General features: G+C 44.2%; 1 protein-coding gene across 4 annotated transcripts in view; it reads right to left on the minus strand.

The window, feature by feature from the left end:
• LOC145353909 (glucose-induced degradation protein 8 homolog) overlaps positions 1–17,796 on the minus strand; it is a 41,120-nt gene that overhangs the window by 10,783 nt on the left and 12,541 nt on the right. For 3 of the 4 annotated variants that reach the window (XM_080204882.1, XM_080204883.1, XM_080204884.1), the window contains exon 3: positions 10,126–10,322. In XM_080204882.1, the coding sequence (XP_080061008.1) occupies positions 10,126–10,322 (197 nt within the window). The remainder of the gene's footprint in view (positions 1–10,125; positions 10,323–17,796) is intronic. The other variant, XM_080204885.1, reaches the window with a different exon arrangement.

A 17,796-nucleotide genomic window follows, 5' to 3' on the forward strand; every position in this document is an offset into this window, starting at 1 on the left:
CTCTCAATGAATGGTGAATCTTTGGAATTCTTTACCCTAAGGAAGCTGAGGAGGCTAAGACCCTGAACATTTAAGGCTGAGATTGATAGGTTTTAATTCATTTGGGGAATTAATGGGTTACAGGGATACGGCTGGAAAGTTAGTGTTAGATCTGATTAAATGGTGCAGCAGGCTCAAAGGCCTGCTCCTGTTCCTATATATAGAGCAATCAGGTTCCAGTAGCTTTCTTTTTTTTTTACTCTTCTTAAAATTAATTTTGTGCTACGCTTCCAAAGTTTAGTTTATACTGGACTAGAATTCACCAGTGTGTCTCAATGCAAAATGGTCATCCGCGCGTGAACCTGGTCCATGCAGTTTGATCACATCACTTTGCACAGTCTGAAAGCAATTAATGACTTGATTACATGCAGGTTATGTTCAAAATCTAACTCAAATTTGAAAAGGAGGAATGAAGCACAAATACTAATACTATATTGCAGAATGTGTAAACAGGAGAAGTTACATTATCACAAACAACCTCCAGGGAATGACTATGAATTGAATTTATAAATACCACAGCTTTAAATGCTGACAGTCCCCACCCACTACCAACTAAACCCCCCTTCTTCCTTATAGTTTTGAAAACTTTGCGATGAGGTTGTATTGGGGAAAGATCCCATTATTTTCTGAACTTTGCATCTCCTGATTTTTTTTTTACGCCATCAAATTCAGATCTAGGGTTAAAAGATTAAACATAGTGGAGAAACACTAAAATTATGCATGTGTCATGTTGATAGGATTTACTTTCAAAATCCAAGCGAGGAGGCTAATAACATACATATTATTTTGAGGAAACGATAGGGCAATTTCAAAAGAGGAGCAGCTGCAGTTAAATAAATTGTGCTCCACCATCAGCTTTGTGTAAATGGAATTGCACTGCCTCAATTTTGACACGCATTACACGTCACAAGGTTGCTGTATGTGCATGGTGGATAGGAACTAGACTTGCTTCAGATATTTACAGCTTGTCTGCAAATCAACCTCTCTGGTACTGAAACTTATTTATTACAAGTGCTGCACATTGGCACAGTTTAGCATTGCTGTTTTACAGTGCCCTCAGCAGCCCGGGTTCAATTCCAGCCTCAGTTAACTGTGTGAAGTTTGCACATTGTCTGTGTGGGTTTCCTCTAGATGCTCCTGATTCCTCCAACAGTTCAAAAGATGTGTAGGTTGAGTTGATTGGCTATGCTTAATTGCCCCTTAATGTCAGGGGGATTAGCAGGGTATATACATAGGGTTATGGAAATAGCGCCTGGGTGGGATGGTTGTTGGTGCTGGTGCGATGGGCCGAAAGACCTATTTCTGCACTGTAGGGATTCTACAGTGTCTCATCTTTTCAGGTTTTGAATTTTAAGATATTTAAAGAAAATTACAATTTCCCACCTAACTTTTCCTTTGTCTCTGTTCTCCATCTCAATTCAATCTTATTTTCCCCTCTATCTCCTTCTGTATCTGATTCAATATTCAAGCTTCTTTTCAATACTTCTGTTGATTATTTTCTAATCCTTAAATTTCACTGGGTAAGGAGACATCTTGTTATTTTTCTTGTTCACTTGAATTCCAAGACTCCCCTATTTCCCTCACTGCTCCAATATCAGCTTGTATAAGCAATTTTGTCAGCAAAAATCACTGAACTGAAGATGTGCAGAGGTAAGTCTAGCTAATAGCATTGCTACATGTCTTGCGACAGCAAAGTCTGGACCACAAAGGTATTGCTGCATTTCTACTAACGTCATCTAAAGATGAAATAGAAATTCAACTCTTTTTTAACATAAAATTGGAGGCAAAAATAATTGAGATCATTAAGAAATATTAATTCTTAGATGAAGCAGCCGAAAAACGATGTAGTTACAATATACTGGAGCAGCTTTTTAAACATCGGGGATCAAATTTAAGAATTATTTAAAACTGTGCTTAAAAGATGGCCACTCAGAATTCAAATTTCATTTTTATCCAGATTATTTTATGGAAATGTTTTTGCTGTAGAAACAGCTGGTTTTGTTGTTATGCATCTGGAATGCTGTAGCAAAATTGAAGTAAATTAAGTGGAAAGAATAAAATACCTAAAAGCAACAAATCAAATAAATAAAGCAACAATATTAAACCTTGTGTATCAATGCCAAATACCTTTTCTGGCATGTGAATGGGCTCTCAGAGATGCTTATGAGATAGCTTGAACAACTTTGCCTCTAGTACTTTACAGAAAACGTGAATTGTTACACTTCTGGCACTGACTGTCTGAAAATATACACCACTTTTCAGCCACAAACTTCAACTCCAACATGGATGGACAGAAAAAAAGTTCCAACATCTATGTAACTTAAAAAAATGTTATTCCCATTTATACAAACTGAATCTGTTAAAGTAAAACTGAAGCTAAAGATAGACAAAGGAAGAGATTTAGAAAACAGAAAATGATTGAAATACTCAGCAGGTCTGATACTACCTGTGGAACGAGAAATAGAGGATGGGAATTTCTGATCCCAACCACCACCTGAATCACCCGGTCCCGCCAAAAGTCAATGATGAATTTCCTGTGATGGATATCGCTGTGACAAGGCTGAAAAATCCTAGCTCAAGTTTGTCATTGCCATCCACTCCCCACTGAAGAACCGTGATGGGGTTCTTCTCATTCGTACCCTCCACCCCACCCCAGCAGCCTTCCTATTCAATATATTATCACGTGCTATTTCCTTCATCTCCAGCATGATGCCACCAGAAACACATCTTTCTCTCATCTCTAATTCAAGTGTTCAGAGGGAACAGTTCCTCTTATGACACTTGGTCCACTGCTCATTCACCCCAAGACCTCTTTCTCTTCCCATGATGCCTACTCACGCAAGCACAGGAGATGCAACAACTGACCCGTTACCACCCCACTTCTCAGCATTAAAGGCCCCAAAAACTTTTAGATGAATCAACAATTCATTTGTACTTCTTTCAATTTAGCACTGCAGGTTTGCTTCTCACCAAGTGGCCTCCTCTATATTGGGGAGCTCAAACATGGATTGATTGCCTGGTTTGTGATACATCTCTGTCCAGTTTGCAAGTGAAAGTCTCTATTCACACATCATTTTAATTCTTTAGTTTATATTGTTCGTCTGTAGGCTCTTGAGGCATTTTATGTTCTTTCGGAGAGTCGGTGCAGAATGGATGGGTCAAATGGCGGCCTTCTGCACTTTACAGAATCTACAGTTCTAGAAGCTCCAACACTCTTTCCATCAAATACTGACTAAGAATCTCTCCTGCTCTTACTGACTACCATTGGTGTGTGTTGGTAAGATTTACAAGTTGATACACAACCTGTTTGGCAGCAGTGTATTCATCTTCCTTGGCCATTCAAATCCAGAGCCTCTGACTCACAGACGTTACTCACTGCGTCACATGTAATCCCTATAACCTGGGCCAATGTTATCAATTGCTCACCCTAATTTTTCTGCACTAAGTAACTAGCTACTATTGCTGTGGTTTAATAGTACATAGAAATAAATGTATGATGCCTGTATGAAGTTTCCACAAATCATGGTAACTCAAAGTTCAAATATTATGTTCAGAACAAAAATATGGATCAGATTTGTCTAAATTTCAGAACACAAACTTCAAGGAAGTGCAATAAATTACAAGCATTTTTGAAAAGTGTTTACAGTCTATAAATATTTAATCTAAAACAGATTAAAATTCCACTGGAAAAATACTTAAGACTTAAATGTGAACAAAAAGTCAGTGCAAAATAGACCAAATGTTCACATGTCAAACTATCATATACATAAGATTTCTCTCCACAACATCCTAATATGTCTTTAACTCCAACATTAAAACCCAGCCACCTACTTCACCATTCTTCCTCACAGTTTACCAAATCATAAGTATTTTTGGCTGATGATCCATAAGCACTCAAATAGATAGATGCTGCTGGAAGCTGTTCAACTGCCAGAGAAGGCATGATCCCAGAGTGAAGCAATAATATAAGCTAGCTCTACTTTCCTCTGCAAACATTTAACATTAATATACCATTAGATAATTACAATTGTTAAGAAAAATGATTTACTGAACACAAGCGAGGGGGATTGAATATAAAAGTAGGGAGGTCTTGCCGCGGCTGTATAGGGCATTGGTGAGGCCGCAGCTGGAGTACTGTGTGCAGTTTTGGGCGCCGTACTTACGCAAGGATATTTTGGCCTTGGAGGGAGTGCAGAGGAGGTTTACTAGGCTGATATCGGAGTTGAGCTATGAGGAGAGGCTGAATAAACTAGGCTTGTACTCGTTAGAGTTTAGAAGAATGAGGGGAGATCTCATTGAGACGTATAAGATGATGAATGGGATGGATAGGATAGAGGTGGAGAGATTCTTCCCGCTCAGAAAGGATAGTAGGACTAGGGGGCACAGCCTCAAGATAAAGGGGGGGCGGTTTAGAACGGAGTTGAGGAGGAACTTCTTCACTCAAAGGGTGGTGAATCTCTGGAATTCCCAGCCCGTTGAAGTGGTGGAGGCTACCTCGCTAAATATTTTTAAGACACGGGTTGATGGGTTTTTGATAAGAGAGGGGATTAAGGGTTATGGGGAGAGGGCGGGAATGTGGAACTGAGCCACGACAGATCAGCCACGATCTTATTGAATGGCGGGGCAGGCTCGAAGGCCTACTCCTATTTCTTATGTTCTTATGTAAGTCACATATGGATGCAATGCATTCTCTTTGATCAGATTTCAATGAAAAACAAAGCAGGAGTTTACCAATGTTGCTGCTATCCATTCTTATATTGATCCCATTCTCATTCTATTTAATTATTCTTTTAGCCAGTTATTTTCTAAGAAGTTTTGTCTTGATTTAATTGAGACAAATAGGCCAGAAGGAATTGCCCAGTTTTCTTGTTAGAGCTAAATTTTTCAGTGATGATCTTGGAGCAGATTTAAGGGACGGAATGACATGCTCTTGTTCCTATCAGAGTAAACTTCCTCACCTAGGTCAATTAATCCTTACACTCTGATTGAATAAGACCATCTGACAAAGGAGCAGAAGCAGGCTGTTCGGCTCATCGATGTGATAATCCTCAACTCCACATTCCTGCCTTATCCCCATAACCCTCGATTCCCTTACTGATTAAAAATCGGTTTATCTCAGCCTTGAACATATTTAATGATTCAGATTCTATAGCTCGCTGCACTAAAAATTTCCAATGATTCACTACCCTTTGAGAGAAGAAATCCCTCCTCATTTGTGCTTAAATGGGCGACCCTTTGGTCCTAACCTCTTCCACAAAGGGAAATCAGCCTCTCAGCATCCACTCTGTCAGCCCCGAGAATCACATATGTTTCAATAAGGTCACTTCTCATTCTTCTGAACTCCAATGACTGCAGGCCCAACCTACTTAATCTCCCCTCATAAGAAAATCCTTCCATGCCCAGGATCAGCCTACTGAAACTTCTCTGGACTCCTCCAATGCCAGTATATTTTTCCTCAGATAGATCTAGCAACAAACACAGACCACTGCATTACAGAATGTTTTTGGATGTACAAGGGTACAGGTTTCAGATTAACCAGATTCTTTTACTTGTGCTGCTGCAATCTGACTCCCAACTAACAAGGTTACTGTACTTCTACTTGCATTAATATAGCATCTCTGAACATAGCAAAGCATCTCAAGGTGCTTCACCAAGCCATATAGGGAAACGTTATGGCAGATGACCAAAAGCTTGGTCAAAGAGCTAGGTTTCAAGGAGCTTCGGCACCTAAAGGCACAGTCACAAGTGTCAGAGTAATTAAAATTGGGTATGCTCAAGAGAGCGGAAGAACAGCAGGTGAACACAAGGGGCTGGGAGGAGCAAGGCCATGGAAGAATTTTAAAACAAGGATGAGACATTTTACAAGTTTGGATTAACCAGGAACCAATGTTGGTCAGTGAGCACAGAGGGGATAGGCAATGTTAAATCTAAATTTTCTTTGTACTCTCTAGACTACAAACCCCTCCAAGCACTATCTTTTTGACATAGGTCGCTCACTTTTAAAAGTCAATGGAAATTTCACAAAGTTTTAAACAGCCTATTTCAAGGTGCCCTGTATTTCAAGTTGCTTGCAGCCTTAGAGGAAATATTGTCTTTTCACCAATCCCATTTTGCTCCTCCAAGTTCCATCTGTCCCAGTCATCCTCTCCACCAGTGCCCCCACCATTCCAGTCTCTCTTGCCTCTAGTTTCCATCTATCCATCTCCTCCAGTTCCCACCAGTCCTATTCTTCTCCTCTCTTCCAGCATCCACCCATCCCAGTCTATCAGCTCCCTTACATTGCAGTCTCCCTTCCCTCCAGCTCCTACCAATCACAGTCTCCCTCCCATCCAGCTCTTATCCATTGCTGTCTCCCCCTCCTCCAGTATCCACCCACTGCACTCTTTCCTCCCTCCAAGTCCCAGTGTCCTCTTCCTCTAGCTCCCACTTATCCCATTCTACCTCTCTCCTCCAACGCCCACCTGTCCCAATCTGCCTTTCTCCTCCAGCTGCCACCCATCCCACTCTCCATCTCTCCTCCAAATCCCACCTGTCCAGTGCACATTTATGCACCAAGGCTTATCCTAATGCCAATGTCTGGTTGCACTCTTCTAGTTTTCGCACATTCCATTATAACCCTTTTCTCATTCATACTATCCCTCCTCCCCTCATGAGTCCTACACCTTTCCTAATACAAGAGTTCATACTACAAAGAGATGAAATGCAACAGGAGCAGGGAGAACAATGTCAACTTGAAAATCTTGGTGTAGCACATCTTTAAAATCCATTTATCTCATCAAATAATGAAATTAAACTCTCAATCTGGCCATTCTTCCATTCATCTAGACAGCTTCAATTAATCTGCAGTTTGCAGGTTTGTATGTGTTACCAAGTCAATGCTAAAGGCAAATGCTCAATGGCCATGCTCTATGTACTTTTACAATCAGGTCCCAGAATGGAACTTTGGCTCAATAGACTAATTTTTATTAAATTTGAAGGAACGTCTAAAATATTTGGACTTTCAAGGATAACAGTATACTTTTTACTATAATGTTTTTGCAAGTACACAGTTCATGTAAGCCAATAATGTTCAGGCACACCAGACTCTGAAACCAAGTGGCAGTTGCCACCTAACATAATTTCTGTTAATTTCTCCTCAAATCCCTCCAGACACTTGTTCCACTGTGAGCCAACTGATCTCACTGGAACTCTAAGTGTTTCCAAACTCCACTTTCAAAAAAAAACACACCTTTGGATCTTCTTCCAAACAACAATTTCTTTCAATTGCCTTCACCAAGGATCCACTTCCAGGATTTCAATTTTTCATTGCAATATTCCTCTGCTCGAGATCACCATGTGTGTTCAAGCTTCCACACAACCTCTCAGGTACCCAGCCATGCCAACAAAAGATTACTGCTTCACAATTTGTCGTAAGGTGTCAACAACCTGAGGATTACTTCAGATGCCTGGTTTTTTTTACTACACAACTCCTCCAGGTGAGCGCTTGCAGCTCTGTCTTTAACTGGGAGCCTTTCTCTGTCGCTCTTGAACTTCAGTTAACGGTACCTTGTTCAGATTCTATCTCTTTGCCCCTTTGACTCAGTCTTCCTGGGACTTCTCTTTCATTCCCTGGTTTGTAGAACTGTTCTTTAGCTTCTGGGACTTGTTTTTTGCCCCTTATTCCATTGTCCTGCCTCCACTGGCAGTTTCTGTCAAAGTTGCTTTGTTCTGAGATATCTGGTTCCAACTGAACCATAAGTGCTTACGCTTTGCATCATGGGTCCTTTCTTTAAACTTTGTTTTGTTTTCACATTGCAAAACATTGAGAACAATGCTGGCACAGTTTAAAATGAAACCAAAACCTACAAACACGAAGACACCTTTGTTTAATATGAGCAAACTGAAGTTGTAACCCTTTCTTATTCAGAAACAGATAATTAGACTTACTTGAAGCTACACCTTGTTTCCAACAACCGCAAATACAGATTATGTAAAACTACTTGTTTCCTGATGATACAGGATCAAAAACCCAATTTTCATCATAAATATGTAGGTCAGAAAGCACAATTTCCTCAATTAAACTAAGTCTCTCAATTTCAGCCCAGACTGTGTATTTACGTGGCAAAGATGAGCTGTGTCCATTGAGTAAAGTTGTTGTGAGCCTTTATAAGCCATTCTGCTCCAGATTGAGTCATGGGCATTGAACACTGGAATGGGGAACAATCCTGAGTCTTGCTGTATCCAGTGGTGGCCCCATGTCTTTCATCAAAGTCAGCAACAGACCAAGTCTCTCCCCATCCACAAACTTTGAGAGATGAATGTGGAACTCAGTCTTTTTCAGGATTCTGATGTCACATTTGACTCCTTGTTTTCCACCCATTTTCACTTCCAGCATAGTACCCTCTTCCACCTCCAACCTGCTTTCTCTCCAGTTACTTACACTTTTAATGTTGGACATTTAATGCTCAGCTCCACCCGCACTGGAACTTGATGTTGAGAATAGCCTGTTTATTTCAAACACGGTACATACCGGTTTGCCAAACAGGCAACCGTGCCCTACAGGGAACATTAGTGATGGGTTAGCAGGACCTGATGTAACTTAGCATACAGACTAGAGAGGTGTGGATGACCTCGGTTTATAGAGAATAAAATGTGGGAGGCCAGCTAAAAATGCACTAGAATAGGGCAGTCTATAGTTAACAAAGGCAACGACAAGGATTCCAACAGCAAATAAGCCAAGGCAGAGACTGAGTCTAGCAATGTTTGAGAGGTGGAAATAGGCTTCATCACAACAACTGATGTGTCATTGGAAGCGCACCTTGGGATCAAAAATGACACCTAAATTAAGAACATTATGGTTCAGCTTCACAGTACAGAGTGTAGCAGCATAATGGTTGCTTTACTGGGCTTATGACTTAGAGACAAAATGCAAATTCCATCATGGCACAAAAAGCTAGCATTAGTAGCAGTGATCTCGAAATTCAGAGTGCTGTAAAGTCCCAACTCTGCACAAATGTGTTTAGAGAAGGAAATCTGCCATCCTTAGGTAACCTATATATTGACTCCAGACCCACAACAATGTCATTGACTCATAACTGCCCCCTGAAATGGCCTAGCAAACCACACAGTTGATTCGAACATACAACTCATTATCAATTTTTAAATGTTAATAAATGCTGTGCACATCAAATAAATGCAACATAGAGTTGTTAGGGAAAGAGATGGAGTTTGTAGCTGGGTCCAAAGACAATGGCTTTGGTCTTCCCAATACTAAGTTGGAAGAAATTTTGTTCATCCAGTACTCAACGTCAGATAAGCAATTTACAGATAATGATGGATCAAAAGAGGTAGTGGTGAGGTACAACTGAGTGCTATCAAAATACCTATGAAAACAGGTGATGTAACTATTAGGTAGTATAAAGTCAGAGGGGAAATGATAGATTCCTGGAGACCCAAGAAAGCATTGCAAGACAATTCTCTGGTTTAACAGGAAAGAATGCATCAACACATAGAACATAGAACATAGAACATTACAGCGCAGAACAGGCCCTTCGGCCCACGATGTTGCGCCGACCAGCTTTTTAAAAAAACAACACTAACCCAGCCAGCTAGGAGGCAGAGGAGAAGCATCAGAGGACAACAGTTTGACCAGCAGTGCTGAAGGCTGAAGACAGATCAAGGAGATTGGAGGAAAGGTAATAAATTATGATTACCATCACAAAGAACAACATTTGTGACCTTGGGGGCTATTTCTGTTCTGGGCCAGAAACCTGATTGTAGAGATTCATACATGGAACAGATTCATGTTCCCTTTCATACGATTCCATGTATGAGGTGACAGCATGTAAGGATTTTGGAGAGAAAAGGGGTTGGAGATGGGACTGTAGTTTACAAGGACAAAGGAGTCAACAGGTCTTACAAAATTTATATTATGTATAGTTCAAAAGCATATTGTAGTCTGAATTATGCCTGAACATTCATGAACGAAATATATAAATGCATGTATTAACTAATAGTTCAGTGAAAGCTTTTAATAATTTTTAAATAAATAAGACCTAAATTTTGACCCCAATGCCATCCTCTTTTATAATGTGAAGATTTCCCTACCTGTAAGTGGAAGTAAAGATAACGATTTGTGTCCAACAGCTCTGGATGCAGACTATTGATTAGTGCAATGGCCTCTTGGATTTGTCCATTAAGTATCACCTCGCGAATTTTAATACGTTCATCAAGGGTGTCCAGGTCAACACTAGGTTCTATCCCAGATTCCACTCTAAATTTTTCTGCTGCTTCCTTAAATCCTTCTGAAACAAATTATACATAAATAAATTATAACTGTATTAGCAGGTCGTCAGTAAATTATACAGGGAAGTTCTGACAAAATATTCTGATGTTTTATTACTCCTAATGTCTTCACATGAAAATTGATATTTCTCAGCTCACATAAAGTCACCAATACTGTGGGAAGTTAATTCTATGATTTCACACGACGACACTTCAAAAGAATGCTCAACTGTGGCCTTTCCATACTTGCTGTTCCGCTGCATCACCATGCTGCTGTTCGGGAACCAAATCAGAAACCCCAAGTAATGTTATGAAACCAGAATACGTCCCGACATTTCTTCTATTTTGGAATTGTGAAGAAAGGATGGGGGGGGTGGAAACAGAGAGAAGGGGGAGAGGGGGAGAAGGGAGAACAGTGGGAGAGAGAGGGGGAGAGAGCGCAGTATTGCACCCCCCCCACACAGCAACGGCTCTATTTTTGAAATGAAAATGAAACTTATTTCCTGTAAGCTTAGCTCCCATTAACCACATGACTCTGTTCCTGTTAATCAACCTACTCAACAACATAACCCTACATACCTCATCTAAAATCAAGGCCAATCTAAATAATCAAAACCAAAAGAGAAAACACTGGAAAGTCTCAGCAGGTCTGGCAGCATCTGTAAGGACAGAAAAGAGCTGATGTTGTGAGAGCTCCCTTTGTCAGAGTTTTGTCAAAGTTTTGTCAAAGGGTCAGCCAGACTCAAAACGTCAGTTCTTTTATCTCCTTACAGACGTTGCCAGACCTGCTGAGACTTTTCAGCATTTTCTCTTTTGGTTTCAGATTCCAGCATCCGCAGTAATTTGCTTTCATCCTAAATAGTCAAAAAGTCCATGAATTCTATGAAGTAAGGCATTCCTCGCTAAAATCAGTTATCCTGCATTCTCAGCATTTGAGCTGCATATTTTTCCCAGACAAATCAACTCCTGTAACAAACCACTTCTTAAAGCAGCCCCACCTTAAACATAAAATACATCACAATATATGCTTACACTGCGATGACCAAACACAATACCCATTCTCTTGCTAGCATTTGGTGGAAAAGGCAGGTGATGGTTGTGACCCTTCTACCGAAATAAAATGTAGCACAACACAAGCAACTTTTACTATTCAGGTCTTGCAGCATCTGTAGAGAGAGAAAGTGAGTTAATATGTCCGGTCAGTCACCTTTCATCAGAACCGATGAAGGGACATCTACCTGAAACGTTAACTTCAGTTTCTCTTTCCACAAGATGCTGCCAGATCTGCTAAGTATTTCCAGCATTTTCTGTTTCCAGCATCCACATTACTTTGCTACTGTGGCTTCTTATGGTTACGTGTGGAATAGTTTAATGATGTCAAGGGGCTCTATCAGTATAACATGCTTCTCCAGCCAAACTAATGCTTATAAACATCTGCAGAACAAATAACTATTTTACCACACTGTGAGGGATAGCAGTAAATATTTTATAGACATTGAACATTTTGTGTTTGTATTTACTCAAACTTCTCAAAACATTGATAAATCACCAATAGAAAAAACAAGAGCAATTATTGAATTCTGCTAAAGACTGAAACAAACATTACACCATTTTTTAAGTGCTTACTGATTTCAAAAATAAACCTAATTTAGTTATAAATTAAACAAACAACATGGGGGGAAAGAAACTTAATTTAACTGGACTCGCACAGAAATTAAATTGAATTGTTTTCCAGAAATAATTTCATTTAATCAATCTTAAATCCAATCATTTACAGAATCATAGAATAATGAAGCGCAGAAGGTCTGCAACTTTTTTGAAAAGCTAGCCAATTAGTCCCATTTTCCTGCTCCTTCTGCATAGCCCTGCAATTATTTTCCTCCAAGTACTTATCCAACTCTTTTTCGAAAGTAAATACTGAATCTGCTCCAGGCAGTACATTCCAGGCAGCTCACAACTTGCTACAAAAAAACTAATCATTTGCCAATTACCTTAAATCTGTGATCTGGTTACAAATCTATTTGCCACTGGAAACCGTTTCTCTTTATCATTGCTCTTTAAGATTTTTAAGATATCAAATCTCCCTTTAATCTTTTCTGCTCTAAGGAAAACAATCCCAGCTTCTCTTGCCTATCCACAGAATTGAAGTCCCATCGCCTTGATGCCACTCTAACAAGCCGCATTCAACACCTCTTCAAAGCCTTAAAAATCTTTTCTAAATGGTGGTGCCAAGAATTGGACTCAATACTCCAGCTGGGGTCCAACTAGTGTTTCATAAAGTTTAAACTTCCTTGCTTTTGTTCTTTTTGCGAGGCCAAGGATTCTGAATGTACTATCGTCAAATATTTGCATATGTACATCTCTGTTCCTGCACCTCCTTTAAAATTTCACAATGTAATTCATATTACCTTCATTCATTCTTCCTACTGAAATGAATCACTTCACACTCTTCGGTGTCAAATTTCGTATTTTGTTTGGTCATTTCACCAGTCCATGGCCTCTTTTAAGTTTAATAAGAACATAAGAAGCAGGAGCAGGAGTAGGCCATCTAGCCCTTTGAGCCTGCCCCGCCATTCAATAAGATCATGGCTGATCTGAAGTGGCTCAGTTACACTTTCCCGCTTTCTCCCCATAACCCTTAATTCCCTTGCCTATCAAAAACCTATCTACCTGTGTCTTAAATATATTTAGCGAGGTAGCCTCCACCACTTCAACGGGCAGAGAATTCCAGAGAATCACCACCCTTTGAGTGAAGAAATTCCTCCTCAACTCTGTTCTAAACTGCACCCCACCCCCCCCCCTTTATCTTGAGGCTGTGCCCTCTAGTCCTGTTGTTCTTTCTGAGCGGGAAGAATCTCTCTACCTCTACCCTATCTATCCCCTTCATTATCTCATACTTCTCTATAAGATCCCCCCTCATTCTTCTAAACTCCAACGAGTACAGACCCAGTGTATTTAGTCTCTCTTCATAGTCCAACCCCCTCATCTCCGGTATCAGCCTAGTGATCAGCCTCTGCACTCCCTCCAAGGCCAATATATCCTTGCGCAAGTGCGGCGACCAAAACTGCACACAGTACTCCAAGCTGCGGCCTCACCAATGCCCTGTATAGTTGCAGCAAGACCTCCCTGCTTTTATATTCTATCCCCCTCGCTATAAAGGCCAGCATCCCATTCGCCTTCTTGATCACCTGCTGCACCTGAAGACTGGGTTTTTGCGACTCATGCACAAGGACCCCCAGGTCCCTCTGCACCGTAGCATGCTGCAGCTTTTCGCCCTTTAAATAGTAATCCCTCCTACTATTATTCCTGCCAAAGTGGATAACCTCACACTTGCCAACATTGTACTCCATCTGCCAGGTTCTTGCCCACTCACTCAGCCTATCTAGATCCCTCTGCAGACTTTCCACACCCTCCGCACAATTTGCTTTTCCACTCATCTTTGTGTCATCAGCAAATTTCGTCACCCTACACTCAGCCCTCTCCTCCAGATCATCTATATAAATGGTAAATAGCTGAGGCCCCAGCACCAATCCCTGCAGCACTCCACTAGTTACCAACCGCCAATCAGAATAACACACATTGATACCTACTCTCTGCCTCCTATTAGGCAACCAATCCTCTATCCACGCTAACACCTTACCCCCAACTCCATGCTCCCTAACCTTCTGAAGCAGCCTTTTGTGCGGCACCTTATCAAACGCCTTTTGAAAATCGAGAAACACCACATCCACCGGTTCCCCTCTGTCTACCGCACTAGTCACATTTGTCAAACACGACTTCCCCTTAACGAATCTGTGCTGCGTCTGCTCTATCAAACAATTCTTCTCTAGGTGCCTTGCTATTTCTTCTTTGATGACAGATTCAAGCATTTTTCCAACAACAGACGTTAAACTAACCAGCCTATAATTCCCTGCCTTTTGTCTGCTACCTTTTTTAAACAGCTGCGTAACATCACCGTTTTCCAATCTTCCCGCACTTCCCTAGAATCCAGTGAAGTTTGGTAAATAATCACTAAGGCATCTACTATCACCTCTGCCATTTCCTTCAGAACCCTGGGATGCATTCCATCTGGTCCTGGAGACTTGTCCACCATCAGTCCCACTAGTCGATCAAGCACTACCTCTTTAGTGACAGTAATCGCGTTCAGGCCCTCAGCTCCTACCATCCTTCTTTCTTTAATATCCGGCAAAGTATTGGCGTCTCCTCCGTGAAGACCGAGGCAAAAAAAACTTATTTAAGGCCTCAGCCATTTCCTCATCCGCCACCACTAAATTCCCCCTCTCATCCTCTAAGGGTCCAACATTCACTCTAGCCAGCCTCCTCCTCTTTACATATTTGTAAAAACTCTTACTGTCCTTTTTTATATTTAGTGCTAGTTTAGCTTCATAGTCTACCCTTCCTTTCTTTATCAACTTTTTAGTCAATCTTTGTTGATTTTTAAACCTCTCCCAATCTTCTACTCGCCCACTACTTTTAGCCACTCTAAACGCATCAGCTTTTAATTTAATACTCTCCTTTATTTCCTTCGATAACCACGGCTGATTATCTCTTCTCCTACGTTCCTTCTTTACCATTGGAATATATTTCTGCTGAGCACTGAAAAAGATCTCCTTAAAGATCCTCCACTGTTCCTCAGCGGTCCTACCGACCAATCTGCGCCCCCAATCTACATTTGCCAATTCCTCTCTCATCCTATCGTACTCCCCTGTTCAAACAGAGGACACAGGTTCGGGACCCTACTTTCTCATCCTCCATCTGCATCAAAACTCAACCATACAATGATTGCTTGTCCCAAGAGGATCCCTCACAACAAGCCCTAATTCTGCCTCGTTACATAACACCAGATCTAAGATAGCTCGCTCCGTTGTCGGTTCCGTCACACACTGTTCAAGGAAACTATCCCGGCAGCATTCCAAGAACTCTTCCTCAAGCCCACCGCGTCCAACATGGGTCAACCAGTCAATATGTAGATTGAAATCCCCCATAATTATCGCCGTTCCATTTCTGCACGCATCATTTATTTGCTTATTTATAGTCCGCCCCACCTCCAAGTTATTATTTGGGGGCCTATAGACCACACCCACCAGCATTTTCCTCCCCTTACTGTTCCTTACCTCCACCCACAACGATTCCACGTTCTGCTCTTTGGAGCCTATATCTTCTCTTACTACCGCCCTGATATTATCCTTAATCAGCAGAGCTACCCCACCCCCTTTTTCCTCCCGTCTATCCTTCCTAAACACTTGATACCCCTGGACATTCAGCTCCCAGTCCCTGTGACCCTGCAACCACGTTTCCGTAATGGCCACCAGATCATATCCATTTGTGCTGATCTGCGCCACCAGCTCACTCACGTTGTTCCGAATGCTTTGTGCATTCAGGTAAAGTGTCTTTATCCCAGCCTTCATCTGGACCCTATTTGAAGGAACGCTACCAACCTTTCTCATGCCCCCTACTCCCTTTATTATTGGGACATCCTCAACATTTTCCCATGCCCGTACCCTCTCTTTTACTTTAGACATTGTAATTTCTCCCACCCCTGCACCCTCTCCCCCCTCCACCCTCTGCCCCCGCCCCCTCTTCCCCCCCCCACCCCTGCACCCTCTCCCCCCTCCACCCTCTGCCCCCGCCCCCTCTTCCCCCCCACCCCTGCACCCTCTGCCCCCTCCACCCTCTGCCCCCTCCCCCTCTTCCCCCCCGCACCCTCTGCCCCCGCCCCCACCCCCTCCCTCTGCCCCCACCCCCTCTTCCCCCCCCCGCACCCTCTTCCCCCTCCACCCTCTTCCCCCCCCCACCCTCTTCTTCCCCCCCCCCCCCCCCCACCCTCTTCTTCCCCCCCCCCCCATTAGTTTAAAGCCCTATCTACAGTCCTAGTTATACGATTCGCCAGGACTCTGGTCCCAGCACGGTTCAGACCAAGACCATCCCATCTGAACAGGTCCCACCTGCCCCAATACTGGTGCCAATGCCCCATAAATTCAAACCCATTCCTCCCACACCAATCCCTGAGCCACCCATTCATCTCTTTAATCCTAATTACCCTACGCCCATCTGCACGTGGTTCAGGTAGTAATCCAGAGATAACCTTGTTGGTTCTGCTTTTTAATTTCATTCCCAGCTTTTCATACTCCCTCTGCAGATCCTTAGTTCCCATTTTGCCTATGTCATTGGCACCCACATGTACCACAACAACCGGATTCTCACCCTCCCACTCCAGGTTCCTCTGCAGCCCAGACGAGACATCCTGGACCCAAGCGCCAGGCAGACAACACAGCCTTCTGTATTCTTTATCATTGTGACAAAAGACAGTGTCTATACCCCTAACTACACTATCCCCAATTACCACTACATTCCTCTTTACTTCTTCCCCTTGGTCCTCTGTCTGCACCACTGTACCGTGGGCAGTCTGCTCATCAACCTTACAGCCCTCGTTCTTGTCCACACTGGGAGCAAGAACCTCAAACCTGTTGTGCAGATTGAGGGGATGAGGCCTTTGGGTCCCCCCCCTCCCTCCCCGCTCCCCCTTCTCCACTCCACCCCCCCTCCCTCCCCCGCTCCCCCTTCTCCACTCCACCCCCCCTCCCTCCCCCGCTCCCCCCCCTCCCTCCCCCGCTCCCCCTTCTCCGCTCCACCCCCCCTCCCTCCCCCGCTCCCCCCCCTCCCTCCCCCGCTCCCCCTTCTCCGCTCCACCCCCCCTCCCTCCCCCGCTCCCCCTCCCCCGCTCCCCCTTCTCCGCTCCACCCCCCCTCCCTCCCCCGCTCCCCCTTCTCCGCTCCACCCCCCCTCCCTCCCCCTCCCCCGCTCCCCCTTCTCCGCTCCACCCCCCCTCCCTCCCCCGCTCCCCCTCCCCGCTCCCCCTTCTCCGCTCCACCCCCCTCCCTCCCCCGCTCCCCCTTCTCCGCTCCACCCCCCCTCCCTCCCCCTCCCCCGCTCCCCCTTCTCCGCTCCACCCCCCCTCCCTCCCCCGCTCCCCCTCCCCCGCTCCCCCTTCTCCGCTCCACCCCCCCTCCCTCCCCCGCTCCCCCTTCTCCGCTCCACCCCCTCCCTCCCCCGCTCCCCCTTCTCCGCTCCACCCCCCCTCCCTCCCCCGCTCCCCCTTCTCCGCTCCACCCCCCCTCCCTCCCCCGCTCCCCTTCTCCGCTCCACCCCCCCCTCCCTCCCCCGCTCCCCCTTCTCCGCTCCACCCCCCCCTCCCTCCCCCGCTCCACCCCCCTCCGCTCCACCCCCCCTCCCTCCCCCGCTCCACCCCGCTCCGCTCCACCCCCCCTCCCTCCCCCGCTCCACCCCCCTCCCTCCCCCGCTCCCCCTTCTCCGCTCCACCCCCCCTCCCTCCCCCGCTCCCCCTTCTCCGCTCCACCCCCCCTCCCTCCCCCGCTCCCCCTTCTCCGCTCCACCCCCCCTCCCTCCCCCGCTCCCCCTTCTCCGCTCCCCCCCTCCCTCCCCCGCTCCCCCCCTCCCCCGCTCCCCCTTCTCCACTCCACCCTCCCCCCCCCC

The sequence above is a fragment of the Carcharhinus amblyrhynchos genome, chromosome 16 (genome assembly GCF_965287045.1).
Source record: "Carcharhinus amblyrhynchos chromosome 16, sCarAmb.v2.hapA, whole genome shotgun sequence".
Taxonomy (NCBI): domain Eukaryota; kingdom Metazoa; phylum Chordata; class Chondrichthyes; order Carcharhiniformes; family Carcharhinidae; genus Carcharhinus; species Carcharhinus amblyrhynchos.